The sequence below is a fragment of the Camelus ferus genome, chromosome 6 (assembly GCF_009834535.1).
Source record: "Camelus ferus isolate YT-003-E chromosome 6, BCGSAC_Cfer_1.0, whole genome shotgun sequence".
In the NCBI taxonomy this organism is placed as follows: domain Eukaryota; kingdom Metazoa; phylum Chordata; class Mammalia; order Artiodactyla; family Camelidae; genus Camelus; species Camelus ferus.
The window spans coordinates 61,830,027-61,854,144 of record NC_045701.1 but is presented as its reverse complement, the minus strand read 5'-3'; the positions used below and the strand labels follow the sequence as shown (position 1 = coordinate 61,854,144).

The window sequence follows — 24,118 nt, the reverse complement described above, 5'->3', positions numbered from 1 at the left end:
AAATGCTTTCCAGAAAGGTTGCCTAAGTTTATAATTTTTTTCTTGGTCCTACCTCTGCCTCATGTTTAAGTTTCCTTGAAATTTTTAAAATTCTTCTAAAGATAGTCTCTGTAATTGCTTTAATTGCAAGTCATTTTCTTCTTCTTTTACTGATTTCAATGAATGTGAATGGAAAATGTCCTAATAAAAAAAAAATTCTGATTATGTGTGATTAATAGCTAAGGAAAGCATATCATTAAGAATAACACCATTTGGTAGAATAACTGAAGGAAATGTTTAGATAAGTGTTCATGTAATACAGTTTACAATGACATGATTGGATAGTGGCATGAAATTAAAAATATCTAGGAGGTCTTGTAATCTGTTTGGGGTTTGGTAAATTTTTATTAATTAGAGAGTGTGAAGGATTTGTACATTTTCTTTCATCTTTTTGATAAGATCTAAATATTTAAAGTAAAAACATTCTCTTTAGAGGAAATACATATATTCAGCAGACAAGGCTCAACATTCTCAGAAAACAGAAACTAGGAACCCATGCCAAACTTAAAATTATTGCCTATTTGTGTAGTGATAAAAGTGTAAAGTAATAGTCAAGGTAAATTGGAAAAGGCATCAGAATTGGCCACTAGAATATAATACTAAATATTTAGCATCCCCTGGGTCTGTTTCTTATTCTGTAAAGAGAGGGGAGTGGAATTAATATGATCCTTTCTACTTCCAATTAGCTGAAATTTGTACCTAGCCTCCATTCTAAGAAAGACCTAAGTAAGAAATATCTAAAAAGAAGAAAGAAAAAAAGAAAAAAAATATCTGAGTGATATTTTTGATCCTAGGGATATAAAAAATTAAACAAACAACATACTTTATACACATTTTATACAGCTTACTATAGTGGTTAAGAGAGCTCAGAGTGGGAATCAGACCTCCAGTGTTTGAATCTCTGCTCTGTAATTTAATAATTGTTTGATCTAGGGCCTCTCTGGGCCTGTTTGATATAAATTAGAACACCTACCCCTTAGGATTCTGATGACTAAATGAGCTAATGTTTGTATAGCTTTTATTTATTTTTTTTTTAAAATAATTATATCTTTATTATTTTGTAAAGGCATCATGCAGGTAAATATTATTCTTTTGCTGCCTTTATACGTACACTGTCTTTTTTTTTAACATTTTTTATTGATTTATAATCATTTTACAATGTTGTGTCAAATTCCAGTGTTCAGCACAATTTTTCAGTTATTCATGGACATATACACTGTATAGCACAGGGAAATATACACAAAATGTTATGATAACTCACAGAGAAAAAAATGTGACAATGAGTGTGTATATGTCCATGTATAGCTTTTAGAATAGTGCCTGGTACATAGTAAACTATGTTAAATTAATCTGTTAACATCTCAGTAAACAAACTCACGTGCATTTCTTGTAACATCTGCCTAGGATTGAATTTTGGGTATTAAAAACCCAGTCAGTTTATTTTTCAGAGATAAAGGATTGGGTTAGGTAGGGATAGAAGTGGAGAGTGAAGTGAAGTGAAGGAAGGACCTTTCGACAAATATGTATCAGAAGTGAGAGAAAGTTTGGTTAGATTGCTATGGCAGAGCAAAAGTGGAGAGCTGGTCCTTCCTAGTCTTCCTAGTTCTGATGTTTTAAAAAATAGAAAGTGGGGCTCTTAATGATTTGCTACATTTGCCAGTGTGGAGAAGACAGAGTTTGAGTTTTCTATTACAGTGCCTTTTGCATTTTGGAAACTACTGTAATGAACTGCCTCTACTCCACTTACTCCCCTAAGTGCTGAGGCAGCTCCAGAAGGGTTACTGTCATCCCAGACTAGATTTGCTCCCAACCCTAGAGAACTGAACTGAAGGTTAAAAAAAAAAAAAATTCCACAGAATCCACACTAGACAAGGGAGAAATTTTCTGTTATCCAAGAGACAGTTAGATATAGAATTATTTGCTAGGTTGGAGTTGGAATGAATTAATGAGTTGGAAACTGCCCAGAAGAATGGATTTACTAAGTTTCTTTTGTTTCTACTCTGGTTTCTGCAGAGGGAATTAGGAATTTCCTTTTCATCTTAACTATCTGGAAAGCGGTGGTCTGCCCGCAGCTCTAAAATGATACAAGCTGTAGTATGTAGCCCTTATTTTTTTCCCTCATAAATCCCTTCCCTGTAATAGGAATTGGGAAATGGATCCTATTTTGTTAATAGAAGGCTACATTAACTAGTTTGGTAATAAATAGTACTTTCCTGATTGTGGTTTGTGATATAAAATATATTTTAAATCATAATTAAGTTCTATTGATGAGTTTTCTTGCTAAATTGTTGTGATTTAAGAGTTTGAAACTGAAATAGTAATTAAGATGACAACAAATATGTTTGTTAAAACAATGGATTGAGCTGAAAATGTTTTAGTACATATTTTATTAATGTGTACTTTGATTTAAAGTATATAAGCACATGTAATATATATGTACATATAGAATATATATAAAATATATCCTAGTGTATAAATATATCCTGTGTCAAAGATAAGAGCCTTTAATTTCAGTAATGTTATGTGGTTGTCAGTGTACCATTCTTTCATTTATTTGGTTAAATTTATCCCTAGGTATTTTATTCTTTTGGGTGCTGTTGTAAATTGAATTGTTTTCTTAATTTCCTTTTCCGATTGCTCATTGCTGGTGCATAGAAACAAAACTGATTTTTGTGCATTGATATTGTACCCTACAACTTATGCTGAATTCAGTTATTAACTCTAGCAGTCGTTTGTGGATTCCTGGGATTTTCTATTTTTAAGATCATGTCATCTGTAAATAGAGATAGTTATACTTTTTCTTTTCTAATTTAGACGTCTTTTCTTTCTTTTTCTTGACTACTTTGGCTAGAACTTACAATACAGTTAGGTAGCAGTGGTTGGAGGTAGACATCCATTTCTGTTTCTAATCTTTGCAGGGCAGAGTGGGAACCTTTCAGTCTTTTCAACCATTGAATATAAATTTATCTGTAGGTATCTCATAAATGCCCTTTATCATGTTAAGGAAGTATCCTTCTATTCCTAGTTTTTTTGAGAGCTTTTATTATGAAGGACTGTTGGGTTTTGTCAGAAGCTTTTTTCTGCACCAATTGAGATGATCACGTGGTTTCGTTTTTTACTTTGTTCTGTTAATGTATATTATGTTGGTTGATTTTTCTTTGTTGAGCCACCCTTGCATTTCAGGGATAAATGCCACTTGGTCATGGTGTATAATATTTAAATGTGCTGTTAGATTTTGTTTGCTAATACTCTATAGAAGATTTTTGCATCGGTATTCACAGGGGATATTGGTCTGTAGTTTTTTTGTGATGTCTTTGTCCGGTTGTGGTATCTGGGTAATAATGGCCTTATAGAATGAGTTAGGAAGTGTTTTCTCTGCTTCTGTTTTTGGAAGAGCTTGAGAAATGCTGATTAAATCTTCTTTAAATGTTTGGTGGAATTTAGCAGTGAAACCATCTGAACCTGGGCTTTTCTTTGTTTGGAGGTTTTTGACTACTGATTAAATTTCTTTACTTGTTATGAGTCTGTTTAGACTATATTTCTTCTGAGTCAGTTTTGGTAATTTGTGTTTTTCTAAGAATTTGCGTATTTCATCTAAGTTATCTAATTTGTTAGCATGTAATTGTTCATAGTTTTCTCTTATAATCCTTTTTATTTCTGTAACATCAGTAGTGATGTCCCCACTTTCATTTCTGATTTGTTATTTGCACTCTTTCTTTCCTTCCTTTCTTTCTTTTCTTCCTTCCTTCCTTCTTTCTTTCCTTCCTTCCTTCATCCCTTCCTTCCTTCCTTTCTTTCTTTCTTTCTTTTTTGTCAGCCAGGCTATAGAGTTGTCAATTTTGTTGATCTTTTCAAAGAAACAACTTAGTTTTGTTGATTCTCTTGTTTTCTATTCTGTTTCATGTTTCTCCATTTTTGTCATTTTATTACTTCCCTGCTGTTTATTGCTAGCTTAGCATTAGTTTGCTCTTCATTGTCTAGTCCTCAAGGTACAGAGTTGTGACTGATTTCTTTCTTTTTAATGTAGGGCTCCACTGCTATACATTTCCCTCTGAGTGCTGCTTTTACTGCATTACATGATTTTTGGTGTATTGTGTTTTCTTTTTTATTTGTTTCTATTTTATATTTTCCCTGTGGTTTCATCTTTGGCCCATGTTATTTAAGAGTAGCTTAATTTCTACACACACTTGATCCTCATTGTTCATGGATTACGTATTTGTAAATTTACCTACACAGTAGAATTTATTTGTAACCCCAGATTCAGTACATTCAGACATGTGCAGAGTGGTCAGAATATTGAGTCACCTGGTGTATGTGTTCTCAGCCAACACTGAACAAGGCAGTGGTCTGCTTTCTTGTTTCAGCTATGATACAAGAGTCCTTTTCAAAGTCTGTTTAGTGCCACTTTTTTTGTGTTTTTATGTCTTTTTTTTTTTTTTAATTTTGCTGTTTAAAAGGGTCCCCAGGCTGCAGTGCTGTTTAGTGTTCCTAATCACAAGAAGGCTGTGATATGCTTAAAAAAAAAGGTATTAGGTAAGATTCATTCAGGCATGAGTTATAGTCCTGTTAATGGAATCAATAATATAGTACATATAGGAAAGGGAAGAGGAAATTCACCAGTGTGTGTGTAAGGCCACTCTGGAAATGCTCAGGTATTATCTGTAGTGTGTGATAAAGCTATGGAAAAGGTGGAAAGATGGCTGAATTTGTGGATTCATAAGATGATGACCAACTGAAAAAAAGCATAGTGGACAGCATTGTTGTGAGGCTGAAAGCCAATGAAATGATGTCACTGAGAATAAGGAAAATATTAAATTCTTCTCTTGTAGTGCTGCCTGGCCTGCACATTTCAAAAGACTGCACAGCATGAAAAATGTTAAACTTGCAACAGTCTTGAGTTAAGATTAAGACGGTGATGGAGAAACTTTAAATTATCTGTTGAGTGTCGTTTAGGAAAAGGGCTAGGTGGAAAAGCAGGTTTTTAATGCTGATGAGACTGGTTTTTAGAACTATTTCTCCAATTCTATCAATGTTTGCTTCACTTATTTGGGGGCTTTGTTTGGTGCAGTTATGTTTATAACCATTATATCTTCTTAATGAATTGATCCTTTATCAATATATACTGTCCTTTGACTTTAGTAACAGTTTTTGACTTAAAGTCTCTTTTGTTTGATATTACTGTAGCCATCTAGCTCTCTCTTTTGGTTACTGTTTGCATAAAATGTGGTTTTCCATTTGTTCACTTTCAACCTCTTTGTGACTTTGGATCCAGTGAGTTTCCCTAGGTGGCATGTAGTTGGATCATGTTCTCTTATCCATCTTGCCAATCTCTGCCTTTTGATTGGAGAGTTTAAACCAGTCCCATCTAAAGTAATTACTGATAAGGAATGACTTGGCATTTTACTATTTTTTTCTGTATGTCTTTGCTTCTAATTGCCTACATTACTGCTTTCTTTTGTGTTTAATTTTTTATAGTATGCCATGTAATTCCCTTCTCATTTCTTTTCTGTGTACTTTTTAAAGTACTTTCTTTATGGTTACCCTGGGGGTTACAATTAACAAATAGGTGTATTTTGAAGGTATAACTGACACTTTCAATGAATTGGCTATGATGGATATGAGTGAGGATGTCAAGGTTAACAGAGTATTTGGCCTGGGGAATGGAATAGTGGAGAAGTCATTTAATAGGAAGCAGATAGCTAAGAATTTAAGCAGGTTAGATGGGAAGATGGAAGAGAAATCAGGGTTCAGATTTGGTCATGTTACCTTTGAGATGCCTATTAGACATTGAGCAAGTAGGCAGTTGGATATAAAAGTCTGAGATTCAGGAGAGACATCTCGGCTAGAGGTGGAAATTTGAGTCATGAATATAAGGACTGTGTATAAATCCTTAGAATGAGATCAAATAAGGGAGTGAGTGTAGATTGGGAAGTGGGCACACTAATACTAAGGAGTTGTGAATAAAGGGGGGAACCAGTAAAGATGACTGAAAAGGAGTGGCCCATAAATACTTTATATATTTGTAATAAATTCTGTCATTTTTTAGGAAAAGATAATTCTACAGAAATCTTTTTTGCTTCCAGTTATATCTAAATGAGGACAGTGGTCCTAAATTTTAGTGGTTCTAATTTTAGAGGTAGTTAAACTAAAAAGGTAGATATAATTTGGATATTCTTAAATATAAAGTAAGTGTGCCAGGTGAATTGGTTACTGTGCATAATCTTCCTCCTCCAATACAGCCCCACTTTAGGAGGATTACTTTTATCTAGTTTATCTAGTTCTATTTCCTATGGTCAATAAGATCTGTGGTCTTTTTTATCTGCTTAAAGATGACTAATAAAATACCTCTTTACTTTGATACTATTATACTGAATTCTGTTATTCTCTGGGGAGTAAATATGAAAGTCAAGTAGTCAGAACTGGATCAGATCTTCCCTCAAATGTGTTTCTTTTCACAAAAAAATCTAGGGAAAATATTCTGAAGGTAGAGACTAATGGCTGAAAAGATTGACCAATCAATAAAAATTGAAGTGACTTACTCTTTTCCCAAGTAGTCCTCTTACCCAGTGAGGTCTAAAGGTGCTCTGGAACAGGGAGAAAGCCTCTGCATCTAGCTTGGAGAGAGTAAATCTGAATAAATGTGGATTGAGTTAAATTCAGTTTCATTGTCCCTCCTCAAAAATGCTCCTTTTCCCCTACCTTTAGTCTTAGCTTTTGAGACTCTGTAAGTGAACTGTCCTTCAGTCTGTTGGGTAGAGAATTCCCATCAATATCTGTACATTTTTTACTTCCTTACAGGGTCTAGATGAAAAAAGAGAAAGAAGAAAGCATAAAAGACTTTCTTGGTGGTGGTGGTGGTGGTGGTGGTGGTGGTGGTGGTGGTTTTTACTTCTTTGGCTCTCCCGTACTATTAACAGGTTTTTTTTTTTTCTTTATAATTAACAGAAAAATTGAAAAGGCCTGAGTGCCTACTACAGACAGAAGCCACTGTCATCTCTCACCTAGATTTTAACAGCCTCCTAACTGGTCTCCCTGCTTCCATGCTTGCTTCCTTACTTAATTTCATGGCACTACTTTGCTCAAAACCCTGCAGTGGCTCCCCATTTGATTCCCCCCAAAAAGTCAGATTTCTTACAGTGGCCTTGCTCAGGTCACTGCTACCTCTCTCACCTCTCCTTCTCCTTGCTCTCTCTGCTCTGGCCACATTAGCCTTCTTGCCGGTCTCATTTCCTCATTAGAGACTTTGCTCTACCGATCCCACTGCTTTGTGTATGGTCTTCTGTCAGACATTTGCTTGGCTAATTCTGATTTCCATCCTGTCTTGCCTCAAGTCTCAGCTTGTCAATAAATCCTATGCTGACTGTCTTTCAGTACTTCAACGTGCCCCACTCACACTCCCATACTCCTGATCCTATTTCTGTTACCATCTCAATTATGATACGGGATATGCTGTGGTACATTATGCTGTGGTAATGACTTATCCCTATAAATGTAGCTTAACAATAGAAGCTTATTTCTCATTTGTGTTTTATGTCTATCATGGGTTAGCAAATAACTAACTCTGTTCTGCTTAGAACCTCAGGGACCCAAGCTGATGGAAGTTTGCCCATCTTGTGATGCATCTCAGCATGTGGCTTCTAGGTCACATCTGAAGGGAAGAGAGAGTTCATAGAATGATTGAAAGTGGTATAAGTGACCCTTTTCCCAGTTCATTGGCCAAAACCAGTCACATGGCCCCACTCTAACTGCAGGAAGAGCACAAAGAATATTTGATGAACATTATTGTTTCAACACCTGTTCTCTTCTTATTTCTCCATAGTACTTAGGTTTAATTGTATAATTTGCATATATTATGTGTATTATTTAGTGCCTTCCCTCAGCAAAAATGTAAACTTATTCTCTTAGAAAACCTCACTACTTAATTTCTTGCGCACCAGCCTTTCTTCATTTGTTCCTGCTGTTTCTAATGTCCTCTTTTTTGCCCTGTACTGCTTTTTTCCTCTAAAGATTAAACCCTACTCATCTTTCAGGACAACTTGAATCTTACTTAATCTAGGAGACTTTGCCAGCATCCTTAAAGTAAGTTAAAGGCCCATCCCTTAGACTCCCTCTGAATTTTTAGTATACTCCTATATAGCCATTACCTCATTATGTGGTTACGTGTCTCTCTGCCCCATTAACCAAGTTCCTCATGCATATGGAATAATGTCTGAAGAAATAGTTGGAACCAAGAAAAGAAACTATGGGGATCTGAATAAGGACAGTTTAAGTAAGGTGGGAAGAGATGACAGAACCAAGAAATATTTAGAAGGTAAAATCAGCAAGACTTGGTTATTGGTTGACTATGAGGGATAAGGAAGAAATCAAGGATAATTCATGCTTCTTATTTAGATTATGATACTTCCAAATGAAATGGGGAAAATGAGAGGAGGAACAAGTTTAGGTGGTCGGATGATGAGTGTGGTCTGAGGTATAGCAGGGTTAACTCCATCAGGATATCGAGCTGGACATAAGTGCAGGGATTGCTTGGCTAAATGATTCTTAACTCAAGGACATGGATAGGTCTTAAGCATGCAAAGTAGTATTTAAAAAGTAAGAGAAAGTGAGACTGCCAGTAATTACTAAGGACAGAATCCTTATTTATACCATTGTTAAAGGAACAGTTGGAGGAATACATGCTCTTGTGTGGAAAGCACAGGATAAAAAAAAAAAAAGGTGGTGAAAGGGGAACCAGGAGGGTGAAATGCTGTAGAAATCAGGGGTATTTAGATTTTCAGGGAAAAATGTGTGGGCCATGTTAAATGTAGTAGAGAAGTCAAATCAAAACAACTCTGTGCTAAATCTGACCACTCTTCTTACAACCTTACTTAATTCCCTTCTTTCAACCCTACTTCTTATTGCACCACCTTGAATTCTTGTTGAATTGAACCATCATGGCTTCAGTTTCATTGAGAAATTTGAGGTTGTCAGGCATAAATTTCCTCAAATGTGCCCCTTCCTTCTTTACAAACTTAAAACCATGCCTGTCCATCCATTTCCTCCCCTCTAATATCAGGAGATTCCAAGCCAACTTATACCAGTGCCATTGATGCTAAGAGTTCTCTGCATTTTATGTTTTTCCCCTTTTTATGGCTTTCTGCTCCCAGTATCCCACCAAAAATTTTCACAATAAGGTTGTCATTTGAAATTTCAGTGGAGGGGCAAAAGTGGGAAGCAAATTACGTGATGTTGAATATTGAAAGGAAAATGGGAAAATTGCAAATAGCAGTCACCGATGGAAGTGAGAGAGAGGTAACGCCTTCTCTTCAGGGAAGCACGGACACTTAACCTGGACCAAATTGAGGCACTATTCCAGAGGTGCTTTTATTTTGGAGCTACAGTAAAAGTATGTCTCTTACCAGTTTTTCTTCTGTAGCATGCCACTGATTGAATCTTTACTATAGAAGCGAAAAATGAGCCAGTTCCCATAATGAAGACTGTAGAAACATCAGATTTGGTTGATTTGTTAATTCATGAAAAAGTATTTCTTGAATGTCCGCTATGTGCCATGCTTAGGTTTTGATGTAGGGAATACAATGGAGAGAGAAGACACATAGTTGTTCTCATGGAGTTTTATAGTACAGTGATTTGTTTTTTATTTGCTTGTTTATATTTAACCTAATTTAATTAACTAATTTTACTTTCTTTTTCCCCTTTAGTATCCTCTTATATATGGACTGATTCTTGTTCCCTGCTGGTGTTCTCTAGTTTGCCTAAGTAGAATTTACATGGGAATGCACTCCATTCTGGTAAGGAAAACATTGTGTTCATAGTGCTTTATTTTTTCTGAAATCAACAGGCAATTTTATAATTCTTAATCATTTTCCAACTTATTGGAAACCTAAATGAGAAAAAACAATTATTGTAAATCTTCTACTTTGTTTTATAAAAATAGCAACAGGATGCTTTGTAAAGTTTTAGTGTAGTTATCATATATTTCATAGAAACTGTTCCCAGAAATCATAATAACCAAATATTACACTCAGGATAACATTTCTCCCTCCTTCCATTTTCAGTTTTTTTTCTTTCTCATTCTCTTCTGTGTCTTTCCTACCCCTGGGTCAAAACAAATATAGAAACCAAGGAGAGCTCTACTTATTTTTACTGGTGAAGACCCAGTGACTAGAAACTAAATGAACTTAAACTATCGTGGTACTTGTATTTACATATTAAACTCCAGTTTTCTTCTCTTTCCCAGTAGTATTTTAGGGCTTGTATCAGATTTTGTTTTTTCAGTGGAGGTACTGGGATTGAACCCAGGATCTCGTGCATGCTAAGCATGTGCCCTACCACTGAGCTACACAGTACACTCCTCCCCACCCAAACAGATATTTTGAGAATGCAATTTAGTTTCAGAAGCAGCAGCACAGGGACCCTGCACTCTTTTCAACCACACCTACTCACTTCCCTTCCTCTCTATCCATTGATATTCCTTAGCTCTGGCGTGTACCATCTCTTAACCAGATTACTGCAGCAGTTTCTTAAGCCTGCTTCCAGTTTGACACTGCTCTGTATAGTATTTAGGGTCCTGTTGTAGTTTGCTTCCCAAAACACAAATATGATGCTATACTAAATAACTTACGTTTCCTCAATGCAAAGGGTGTTTCTTATCTTCATATCTTTAGGAATGCCTTAACCTCCACGTGGAATGCCCTTATCCTTTTCTTTGCCTGACTGACTATCCTATCCATTCTTCAAGACTCATAAAAATGTTACCTCCTTTTAAAGCCTTTCCCATCTTTCCTTTCTCAAGACTGGTTAGGCGACCTTTCTCCCAAAGCGTCTTAAGCATAATCCTGGCATAGCACTCATGCTGAACCGAAATTGCTTTTTTCTTTGTTATTCCCATTGGACAATAAGCAACACTAGAAAAGTAACTCTCTATCCCTTGCATCTAGTGTGGTATCTCTTGGAAAACTCTGTGAATGTATTATGTATTATCCTCTAGATAAAAAGAATCAGAAGAAAGGTGGAAAGATAGAACTAATTTATGGAATTCAAAAACTTACAATGGGCTATATCAAGTTTTTCTTGTCCTTAACAAGTTGACACTTTTAAAATTTTCTCCTCATAAAAATGTCTCATTGGCTTATTTCATAGCTGTGGAAATACTGGATTTCTATTTCTTCCTTAGATTGCTTGCCTCCAGCAGCTGCCCTTTCACTAGTAAATTTCCAGAAGTCCCAAATGCTATGTTAAGAAACAAACAATTTGTGTTTGACTTTATAATTAATTATATTAATGCAAATTGTGAATTGACATATAGTTCTATCTTTCTGACTAATCTACTAATTTTATAGTAGACTATCACATTTTAATGTCAAATCTAATATTAATCACAAGAAAATGTTATCTATCTCTGTGCCTTTTTAGTTATTCCCTTCCACTCCCAATTTGCAATATTGCTCCTAAAAAACTATGAAAGGTTATAAAAAGAGGAGTAAAAATCTGATTTATTGAATATATAATTTCAAACATGCTGTTCATTTTAAAAAAGGAAATGTATAGTGGTTTTGTTAAATATTCAAGCTGAGTTCAGCTCATGTTTTAGATACTGAATAATAACATCTATTCTTGAACCAGCTGAAGTAAAAACAGTATTGATGTATTACTTTTGAAATCATGAGTCTGATAACCCTAGTCTTTTAATTATTCAAAAACCATCTTGTCCCATAGAATGTCTTATCTGTTTTATTCTGACTAGCTACTGAATTTTATAATGTGTAATAGTATGTTGCTTTTCTTTTAAAAGTAAAATCATGGATGACTTGCAAGCATTGTAAATTATGATTCTGTGATAAACCACACTGTTCTTAATCAATAATGTATTGGTTCTTAGATCATTTGATAATTGATATATGAAATTAAGTGATAATGAACCTCCCTCACCTTTTTGCATTATGGATCTAATGTATCCCTACAATTTTCACTTTTTCCCATATTTTAATGTTTCAGTAATTACCTGCATTTTGAACTATTCTCTTAATCGTAATTTGTATCTTCATTGTTTATTGTGAAATTACTATGGAACTATAGGTAGAGTGTGCCAATCTGTATCATATTAGATACTTCTATATTATCTATATATTTAATGTGATACTTAGGTAATACCATATTATCTAAGCAGATGTCTTTATTAACATTAAGAAGAAGTTCTAATGTGTTCTAAATAATTTATAATGAACACTTCATTCAGCAATTGCCAAATGCTTTGTTGTTATTGTTAACAACACAACAAGCAACAACTTAGTTTATTTTCAACATCTGCCTGGTTTCCTAAATTGATTTTCTTAATTCCCAGAAAAATAGAGGAGTTACTACATCCATTTTTCCTTTATTATCAAAACTAGTTCTTGAAATTTCTTAAGACATGAGCCATTTTTAAGTTACTAGACTAAGTAGTTGTCAAATTACTCTTTTGTTTCTACATTAGAAAAATTATGAATATGTTATAATTACCACTCACCCAAAATTGTACTAAAAGTTTATATCTCAATTTGTGGAAAGTCTTTTTAGAAAGGTAATATGAGATTATAAAATAGAATGTATCTCTCAAACCCATTTTTATAACAAGATATAAAAACCAAACTAACCAAACAATAAGAGCCTCAAAAACATGTTCTAGACAAAGATGCAAAACAATAAACACTAAGAGTTTTAATAGTAGTTATTTCTATGTAATAACTGCTTGCTATTGCTTGTCTGTATTTTCTAGTTTTTCTATAGTGAGCATATTTTAAATTTGAATTTTAATTAAAGATAAAAATTTCAAAATTCATCCTTAATAAATGCCTTTACAATCAAGGATAATACATTCCAATAATATATTTTGCTGTTAGAAACCCCATTGGCATCACTGGCAAGTTGAATTAGAAGCAGGATACCTGGGGTGCGGTGGGTATAGCTCAGTGGTAGGGCACGTGCCTAGTAACCACAAGGTCCTGGGTTCGATCCTCAGAACCCCCACTGAAAAAAAAAAAAAGAAGCAGAACACCTAAAGTGTGTTATAATTTTTTAAAAAAGCCCACTAGGCTGACAGAAGTTTTGAATTCTAGTCTCAGCAAATCACTGGCCTCTAGTTCCATTTACTGTCAGGAGAAATGAAAAGGAGACAATTCCAGATTTAACACATAATAAATCTTTATTGAATTTATGGTATTTGTTATCTTCTACCATAAATTTGATGGTAGCCCTGAATATTCCATTCAAATGTGTAATTATCTAGTAATTTTTAGGGCATATATGTTATCTGTAATTAATAACTATCTAAAGTTATTTGCTAAGTTTTTTTTTGGAAAATTTGCAACCTTGAGTTCTTTGTTACCTTTAACATCAACTTTTCTTTATTGCCTACTTTGTGCTGTAATGCTTTAAGCCACTTACACATTTTGATATTATACATTAAATGGATATCAATGATAGCCACCATGTTTATGTCCTGAATTCAGTCATTCCTTTGTTCTGGTTCTACTGCATGGAAGTTAAATATGCCCTTATTATCCAGGGTAATATGAAAAAGAATTAATAACTCAATCAGAAACAGAAGCAGATTTGTATAAAGTCTTGTAGCACTCTAAGTTTAATATTCATAGAGCTGTACAAAAAAAGTAGAGGACAACAAATATTGGATGTTTTACATCATACTGAAATATATTTCTAAAAGTGTAATTGATCTGAGTTATCATTTTAAAGAGTTCTTTAAATGTTTAAGTGACCAAATCTTAAAAAGTCTTAAGAAGTCATTAAATCAATTAGTTAAAAAAAAAATTAAGGTACTATAAAAAGCCATATATGGAATGAACATGTACTTACATCTATAATATGACAGAACTGTAATTTTTTAAAAAGTAGCTAATGTCAGAACTATTAAGTCTTCCTTTCACTTAGCCTAGAGTAAATATACTACGTATGATTTTATATAAATAATTCATCAATTGTCATTTATTTAGAACATCTAACTTAGTACACATTCTTTGTGAGAATTTCAAGGCTCAGAACATTTCTACATTAGCATATAACTTAAAATTTTGAATCAGCCATAAAATTTAAATAAAAAACAAAGTAACAACTTCTGTCTTAGTGGCCAAAAATCCCATAGTTATTCCCTAAGACTTGTCCTGTTAATTACAAGGTAGGGAAGAAACGGCAAGACAGCAAAATAAGGGAACATAAGCTCATAAAGTGAAATTATTTGGCAATATGAAGAAATATGAAGTATGAAGAATAAAGGTTTGACAGTTACACAGTTTGAGGTCTCCATATCCAAAAGTATGGTCAGAATTTGAGTCACTTGTGGGGTCTTTGAGTAATTACTGTAAAATTCAATTAACCAGAATTCTTAGGTAAATTTTATTATCAATGAGTTTTCATGAAAGACCTCATGTTTTTTTTTTTAAATGTTGGAAATTTAGGGACCTAATCAAATTTAAAAACTTTTGCATAGCAAAGGAACTGATCAACAAAGCATAAAGACAGCCTATGGAATGGGAGAAAATATTTTCAAGTGATGCAATCCACAGGGGGTTAATTTCCAAAATATACAAACAGCTCATACAGCTCAATATCGAAAAACCCAAATAACTGAATCAAAAAATAAGCAGAAGACCTAAATAGACATTTCTCCAAAGACATACAGATAGCCAACAGGCACATGAAAAGATGCTCATCATTATTTTTTTTTATCATTGCTAATTATTAGAGAAATGCAAATCAAAACCACAGTGAGGTTCACCTCATACCCACCAGAATGGCCATCATCAAAAAGTCTGCAAAAAGTAAATATTGGAGAAGGTGGAGGGTAATGGAACCCTCAATGTAAACTGATGCAGCCACTGTAGAAAACAGTATGGAGGTTGCTTAAAAAACTAAAAATAGAGCTATCATATGATTCAGCAATCCCACTCCTGGGCGTATATCCCAAAAAGATAAAAATTCTAATTTGAAAAGATACATGCACCTCAATGTTCATAGCAGCACTGTTTACAATAGCCAAGTCTTGGAAGCAACCTAAGTGTCCATCAGCAGATGAATGGATAAAGGTGTGTGTGTGTGCGTGCACACACAATGGAATATTACTCAGCCATAAAAAAGAATGAACCATTGCCATTTGCAACAACATGGATGGATAGAGAATATCATACTAAGTGAAGTAAATCAGACAGAAAAAGACAAATATTTTATGATATTTATATGTGGAATCTAAAACAATACAAATGCATCTACATACCAAGCAGAAACAGACTTACAGACATAGAAAACAAACTTATAGTTACCAAAGGGGAAAGGGACAGGGGAGGGATAAATTAGGAGTATAGGATTAACAGACATAAACTACTATACATAAAATAAACAACAAGGGAAAAAGGCACTTTTGATATTTATTCTGGTCACAGCAGAGCTAGAGGAGATTGTCCAACACAAGCTGTCAAGTGGTTTTGAGGATTAAATGTGAAAATAAATGTGAAGTATTAGAACAGTGTTTTTAGTACGGAAAGTATTATTATTCCCGGAAAATGTCTTTAGCCTAAGTTTAAAAAAAATATGTCTCATCTATTTCTTATACAAAGTTCTTATTAGGCCAGATTATACAGTCTCCCATCCAAGTACTAACCAGGCCCGACCCTGCTAAGCTTCCGAGATCAGATGAGATCGGGCACGTTCAGGGTGGTATGGCCATAGACAAATGAACTAATTATTATTTTGATTTCTTGAATATGTGTAAGCACATTTGACTGTCTTTATGATTGGATTACTGCATTCTGTTGATTCTTATTTTGTAGTTGGCTTTATTCCTTTGATAACTAAGTTTAAAAAGCTAAAGATCCAATCTGTTCTTAGAAATAATCATTAGTACATATATGAAAACCAAAAAAATGTGCAGTATTCTGTTTATATGTATTTACATGCAATATAAAGTGTATGTGCAGTTGAACTGTAATAATTTTACATAAAACTGGAAAAAAATTAAAGTTATTACAAAATAATGGCTAAAAAAAGTTATATAGTATATGTAACAAGTCCAAAGAATTACTTTAGCTGTCTTAATGTAACTAACCAAATATTGCCAGCTCACTGTGTGCCAGACACTAGGAATATACATATATGATATTTTTTTGCCCTTGAGAAATCATAGTCTAAATATGTAATAGGTAATATAGATATGTAATGCAGTAATTCTCAACCAGGGCTGCACAATAGAATCTCTGGGGAGCTTTTGAAAAAATATATTGATGCCCCAGTGCTGTTTCAATTCAGTTAAGTCAGAATCTCTGAGAAATGGCCCAGGCATCAATACTTTTGTAAATTTCCTGTAGTGATTTTAATGGGCAGCAAGGGTTGTGAACCTCTGGTTTTCTGGGAGAAACAGATAAGCAAAAAATGAAAAACGATGTGATTACTGCCATAGCAAGTATGTAGAAGATGCTTTGGGAGCAAAGAGGAAGAAATCCCTTATGGGGGAGGAGGAGAAGGTTTATGAGGGAGATAGATGTCTGAGCAGAATCTCAAAGGATATGTAATAGTTTGCCTAAAATGTAGGTGGGAAAGGTAATTCCAAGATGAGAGCCTATAAACTCACTGTGGGATCTGGCAACGAAGCTTAATGATAGGCAGAAGCCAGATATGAAATGCTTTATATGTCCTAAGAAGTTTGAATACAAGAAGTTTGAATATTTATTGCCTTAGTTGATGCTTTCATAAACATTTTGTTAATTGATTATATCTTCCTTCAACTTACTGTATGAGTCATTTATATAAAGAGAACACAAAGTTTTAAATACCGTCACTTCATACTATAGAATAGAGAAGTACCAGCGAAAATTTGTTCTACATAGAAGTAGATTTTTAAAGGTTTTTCTAATGATATCTATAATACAGTGAATTGTTGAAACTCAGTAAAGATGTTCATTTACAAGGAATTTAGATTGTGTTAAAATAGATGAAACAAATTCCTGTAAAGGATTCATTTATTCATCCATTCAGCAAATATTTGAGTGTCTACAGTATACCAAGCTACTTCGGAAGGTGGTGGTGAACAGAACAATCTATTTCTTCAAAAAGTTTCAGATGAATATTCAGTTCTTAATCTCTTCAGTAATTGTACCTTCTGCAGCTATTCTTGTATTCCGCTGTATTCTAATTTGGAATTGGATGTTATTTAGAACAGTGGTTTCAAGCATTGTACTTTTTTTTTTTTAACTGAAATGTAGTTGATTTACAGGATTAGTTTCAGGTGTACAGCAAAGTGATTCAGTTACACATATACATACATATATATATATATAGCCAGATATATAGATACATAATTTCTTTTCAGATTCTTTTCTATTACATTTTATTACAAGAAATTGAATATAGTTCCCTGTGCTATACAGTAGGTCCTTGTTGTTTACCTATTTTTTAAGCATTGTACTGTTGACTGCCAATCCATGACAGAGTTTCTACTGAACTGCTGCACAGAGAGAGAAAGTCATGAATTTTGAGTATATTGAAGTCTTAAATGTAAAAGACAAACTTTAAAACTTTTTGAATAGCATATCTTTATTATCTTGTGGCAGGGAAGGCTTTCTTAAAAAAAGAAATAATGATTTAAATATGACTATTTTAAAATTTAAAATTTTGGTTCATCAGAAGGTGCCATAAAGAAAATGAGAGGGCAAGCCACAAACTCCAAAAAAGATGCTGACAGCACATATCATTTATAAAAGATTTTGTTCATAAAGGACTTGTATTAAGACTATATAAAGAAATTATGTAAATCAGCAAGAAAAAGAAAATCCAAAAGAACAGTTGCCCCAAAGACACACATATACATTGCACAGAAAAAGAATAGCCCATAAACTTATGAAATAATGCTTAATTCATAATTAGGGAAATGCAAATTAAACATCAAAAATACCAACAACTGATGAGATGCAAATGTCTATAAACATTTTGGAAATTTTTTTATTGCCTTGTAAAATTGAACCTGCACATATCCTCTGATTCTTCCATTCCATTCCTAGGCATATGTCCTAGAGAAATTTTCATAGATCCATGACAGGGAACATTAAAAGAAAGAACATAGTAGCATTGTTTATAATATTCCTGTTTGGCTTCAGAATATATACCAATTAAGAAAACATTCAAGCTCAACTATAACCAATGAACTATCCAAAACCTGAAAACAACATAAATGACCATCAGTGGGAAAATGGATAAACTGTATAATCACACAGCAAAATATTACTTAGTTGTGAAAGTGAATGATCTGTAGCTACAGATAATGAATTAATGTTAAAAGCTAAATGTTAAGTGTAAAAAGGAGACTGCATACTGTCTAACATTTTTATAAAGCTCAGAAAGAAGCAAAACTAGGGAATATTTTGTTGGGAGATATATGATAAAACAGTTTTTAAAAGCAGGTATTTATTCAGCCAGTACTCAGGTTTATGCAGAGTGACAGACCTGGGAAACAGCATACCAATGGAGTCAAAGTACTGATAAATTATAGTTCTTTTGGGGGGCAGTGATTTCATAGATATTCATTTTATAATTTCATATATACTTTACGTATCTTTTTCTATGTACCAAATATTACATAATAAAAGTTTTAAGACAGAAAAACATTAAGCAATTAGTCTGTTCCTTAACTGTACTGAATGCTGTTGAGAAGTAACCATTGTTTCTGGCAGCATAAAAGTCACGAGTATCTATGAAAAGAGTGATTTCAGTGCAGTGATAAGTTTAGGAAAAAAATAGGAAGTGAGGAAGTGAAGGCAGTGAATATAAGCAACTCATGATAAAATTTTCAGTGATGGAGAATAGATCCCAGGGTTTGATTTTGTTTGTTTTAAAGTGGAAGTTCTGGAACAATTTTGTTCATGTCATTCCAATTCAGAAAGGAAATTGTTTGTACCTAAAACTAGGAGTCATTTTTTTTTCCTTTTTCTTTTGCTTCTCTCTCACATTCAGATCATCAAATTGAAATTAGTCAATTCTAATCTTAAAATATTTTACTAAATCCATCTATGTACTTCTCTTTATGTGGATAAGGACCATATATAAAGTGAACCACTACAGTAGCCTCCCACTAGTGTCTCCAGTGGCCTCCCACTAGTGTCTCCAGTGGTCTCCTGTCTTCCATACTTTACCCCTGTCATCTATTCTCGACACAGCAGTGGTGTGTTCTTTTGTAGATACCAATCAGATTATGTTACACTCCTACTTTGGAATCTTTCAGTGGCTCTCTATCACATTTGAAATAAAATCTGAACTTCTTACCTAGCCTACAAGGGCCCTCCCTATGTGATTTGACCTCTGCCTGTCTCTTTCTTTTCACATCACATCCCTCTTTCTCACTATTTGAGCCACACTGGATTTCTCTCAGCTCCTTGAACTCACTAGGCCCTTTTCTGCCTCAGTGCCATGGCACTTGGTATTCCCTCTACCTGAAACACTATGTCTTAGATCTAAAGATAGGACTGACTCTTTTTTGGAATCAGATCTTAGCTTAAGTGTTATCTCCTCAGACAAGTTTCCCTAATCACTGTATAGGGTCTTTCATCATACTATCCTGTTGTCTTGTTTTAGTTTCTTCATAACACTTATAACAATCTGAAATTATAATATTTATCCTCTTTTTAACTCACATGGTTATTGTCAGTCATTCCCACTAAAATGTAAGCTCTATGGCAGCAAGAATCTTCTCATTTTTTAAGCAGTGTATCCTTAGTCCCTAAAATAGTGCCAAGCACATGTAGGTACTCAGTACTTGTTCAGTACTTTGTATACAAAACAGGCTTTGTATCCTCTTTAATCATGTAAATAATTATATGTTTAAATGTGTGATTATTATATTAAATGCATGAAGAGGAAATCTTTGAAAAGTACACAAGTTGATCCCTGAACAACACAGAGGTCAGCACAGTCAAAAAAAATCGGCTATAATTAGCCTGTCCTCCATATGCTCTGTTCCACCCTATCTGTCGTTCCTTCCTATTGGGGATTTTGCATCCTCAGATTCAACCAACCAGGGATTGTGCAACACTGTACTATTCACTGTTGAAAAAAAAATCAGCAGATAACTGCATCCACACAGTTCAAACCCATGTTGTTCAAGGGTCAACTGTATATTGTTGTTCCGGAAATCACAACTACGTAGAATAAGCATAGTTTATTGTTCAGGATTTGAATATAAATTTCCATACAGCATATATGTATTAATTTATAAAAGGGTAGAACTATGAAAACAATAACTTTATTATCAGTAAATCTTTTTAGTATTATTAAAACACTTATTAGTACCTATTATGTGGTTAATTACTAAAATTTACTTTAAGAATGTGACATATTTTAAAAACTTACATTTATTAATATTTGAAATGTGAAATATATATATTTCTTTAAATGCCCAAAATAGTATTATACTAAACAACTCTACTTTTCTCTTTTCTCAGGATATTATTGCTGGATTCCTATATACCATTTTAATCTTAGCTATTTTCTATCCATTTGTGGAACTGATTGACAGCTTCAACCAAACTCACAAATACGCTCCATTAATCATCATCGGGCTTCATTTAGCCTTGGGGATCTTTTCTTTCACTCTTGACACCTGGAGTACGTCCCGAGGAGACACAGCTGAGATTCTAGGAAGTGGTGCTGGAATTGCATGTGGATCTCATTTTACCTATAAAATGGGTCTAATATTAGATCCTCCTCTGGATATATTACCTTTAGCCAGGCCCCCCATTTCTGTGACTCTGTTTGGAAAAGCCATATTGCGGATCCTCATAGGGATGGTATTTGTCTTAGTGGTCAGAGACACAATGAAAAAGATCACTATTCCTTTAGCCTGTAAAGTCTTCAACATACCATGTAGTGATATTCGAAAAGCAAGACAGCACATGGAAGTTGAACTTCCTTATCGGTATATTACCTATGGAATGGTTGGTTTCTCTATCACATTTTTGGTTCCTTACATATTTTTCTTTATTGGTATCTCTTGATGGAGAGATATTATTTATGACAAGAAAGAAGTGTATCAGTTACTGATATCTAAAACCATATTTTAGTTAAAAGCCAAATCAGAGTTAGGCTTTTGCAGGAATTTAACTTAAATAATTATTTAAGTAAATTCATAAGAGTCAGTGCATTTTATCATTGCACATCCAGTTATTGTTTTAGGCGAGCTGAGTTGTTTTAACACTGAGAAAAGTATCCATTTAGAATGTTCATATAATATTTGGACAGTTTTGTGCTGTTTTGGATTCAAGTTATATATAATATATATTAAGGAACATAATATACAATTATGTATCTAATATATGTTATATGTAAAATAATATTCCTACTTTTTTTAAACTATGGGGTGTATTATAAAATCAGTAATAATATGCAAACAGTTGTGCCTGTGTATTTGGACTTAATACAGGTATGTTGTTATTAATAGGTATATTTAATGTTTATTTACTGTGGGAGCCATTTCCTAATCAAATTGTATAATTACTAGAACAAAATTCCATATACTACCGCATATTGATTTACTGCCTCTTTTTACACTGCCATCTCCTTTCATGTTACCCATGATGTTGAACATGGGAGGCATTTTTAATGAACCAAATTTTCAGAAAAATTAGTTTTTGGATCCTCCCCCCCAGTTCTGTACGCTGTGTTGAATGTACTTTATTTGCAGTTGTTCTTTAGTTTAATGATTCAGGTACTGAATTTTATTGTTTGCTAATTGTGCCTTTCTGTTGCTGAATTAAGAAATGCCATATATACTGTGATATAAAAATAAGATGCTAACTTTATCTTAAGTTACATAATCAGGCAAATATTTTAAAAAAATATCTGTCAAGCTAACAGGGCTAGAAGTAAACCCCTTCAATTCTTTAGCCTTTGTTTAGAAAGAAATGTGGAATAGGCTGAACTTTCTCACTAATTTATTGGGAACCTAAATGGATAAATATTTCCATTTTTGTAGGTATTTTTCTGTGCATTGTAAGTTACAGGAACAAGATATATTTTTTGTACATTGTCTTGATTGTTTATATTGCAGGTAGATATTTCCAGTGAATAGAAAGGTAATTGAAATTTATAGATGGGACAATGCACATGTTTCATATGTAAACAAACCATTTTTCTAAATTATTTAGAAAATATTGGATTTAGAAGTGTTAACTTTTAATACCCATTTATTAGCTAGTTAAGGTAAATTATAAGATTTAAAACTCAGTATTTTAGATCCTTTTTTTAAATTTTATTTTATTATTTTCATGGTGGATAATTTGAGTGTTAAGTATTAAACTATCCTTTAGTCTGTCTGTGCCTTTATACTTTGAAGTATGATCGTAATTAGGTTAACATTCAGTTTATTTGTAGTAAGTTTTTCATAAAGAAGAGAATTAACTTTCCATGTAAATGAGCATCAGGTATGGAATTACTGACTTAGTGCAATATCTGTCTGATTATCCAGAAGTATCAACTTAAGATGTGTCTATTTTGGGCAGCATAACTATTTGAGCTCATATTTTTATAATTCTAATTGAGAATATACGGACATGGTAATTTTTACCAATAGTGAATCTGACAATTTTAAGAAAAGCAACTAAATTTTAGACTTTACCTATTAGTTAAAAGGAAACAAAGGCACTTAGGAACATACCGGTACGTTGGAAAATGTGCAAAGAACTTTTCTTTCAAAATGTATTTGATGGATCGAATTTTAGGGACTATTTCCCATAATTTGGGTCTATGCTATCTTATTAATTTTTATATCTAGCTTAAAAGGTGTTTGAAAATATTCCATTTCTTTGTGATTTATTATTTTCTGTCCTATGATAGTTCCATGCTAAATGTATTTTAAAATAAAAGTCAAATTCAGTATTGAAGGGTGTTTTGTTTTGTTTGCCTTTAGTGCATTTGTTTCTGTATTGTTTGATAGAGATTTATAAAATATATGTAGGATTTTCATTCTAGCAGTCTTTCCCTATGAAGCATTTTATTCTAAATAAGTACTGTTTTTAGTAATTTAGAAGATGCTGAAGAAATTCTCTAAGGTTCAAACTGACTTTGGACACCATTTATGATCATTCTGATATTGTAGTTTTAATGAAAAATCTCATAATTTTATCTTAAAAACTCATGCACAAAAACATGTTTCAATAAAATCCTTAATTAACAATACTGAGGTAGCTGACTGCTAATCCGTTAATTCAGGAATTAATCAATACTAGTAACAGGTACTTTTTCAAGCAGAATAAAGATATGGACATTTCATTTTTTAATTTTAAAGTGCTGTGACATGTGAATTGCAAAAACTAGGGCTGCCAGAAACTGCTTATAAAAAATAAGACCTAATATAAAACGATGCTACTATAGTAGATTTACATAATTGTTTTAATTTTATCTACTAGCTTTCTTTACAAATAATGTTTATTAAATGTGTCTTTCAAAGACAACATAAAAGTTAATTCAGTGATATGAATATAATTTAAAGGCAGATTTTCATTAAAAAATTGATGAAGATGAGTAAATACTAAAATGTTTTTAGAGTGAAAATTCTGTCTAATCACAATTTTATACAGCAAAGATTTTCTTTATTGCCAAAGCAGTTTCATTATTGTTAACAAAGAATGTTTACTCTAGATTTAAAATCAAACTGTTTAATCAGGATGTCAGTAAGGGTCAATTTTTAAAATTCAGGTTTGATCGTTGAATTTGTTTTTCTGAAGGGAATTTCTGTTGTTTGCTATGGAGAGTTTTTTGAGAAAGGGGAGAGGCAATAGTTTGAGAAAGTAATTCAACGTAGTGGATGTTACTATGCTGATTATTTTGTCAAATTTTGGTCATGTTCATTTAGAATGACTTACACTTGGATTTTAATTGTAGTTACATAAGCTATAAATAGCACAATAAAAATAAGTATTAACATGCTAATTATAAAGGACATTTTAGAAAGCTTTTCATTTTTAAGCACAGCAGACCACAACAGATCTTTAAAGACAAAGCAGGCCATGCCTTCCTTGTGAGACACCTACGAGGAAAAATTCAGAGAAAA

General features: G+C 33.2%; 1 protein-coding gene across 1 annotated transcript in view; it reads left to right on the top strand.

The window, feature by feature from the left end:
• Nucleotides 1-22,949, top strand: part of SGPP1 (sphingosine-1-phosphate phosphatase 1) — a 33,866-nt gene extending 10,917 nt beyond the window's left edge. Inside the window, exons 2-3 of the mRNA XM_006177762.3 lie at nucleotides 9,738-9,827; nucleotides 20,514-22,949. Coding sequence (XP_006177824.3) covers nucleotides 9,738-9,827; nucleotides 20,514-21,065 — 642 coding nt within the window. The 3' untranslated portion in view covers nucleotides 21,066-22,949. The remainder of the gene's footprint in view (nucleotides 1-9,737; nucleotides 9,828-20,513) is intronic.
• The last annotated feature ends 1,169 nt before the right edge of the window (nucleotides 22,950-24,118 follow it).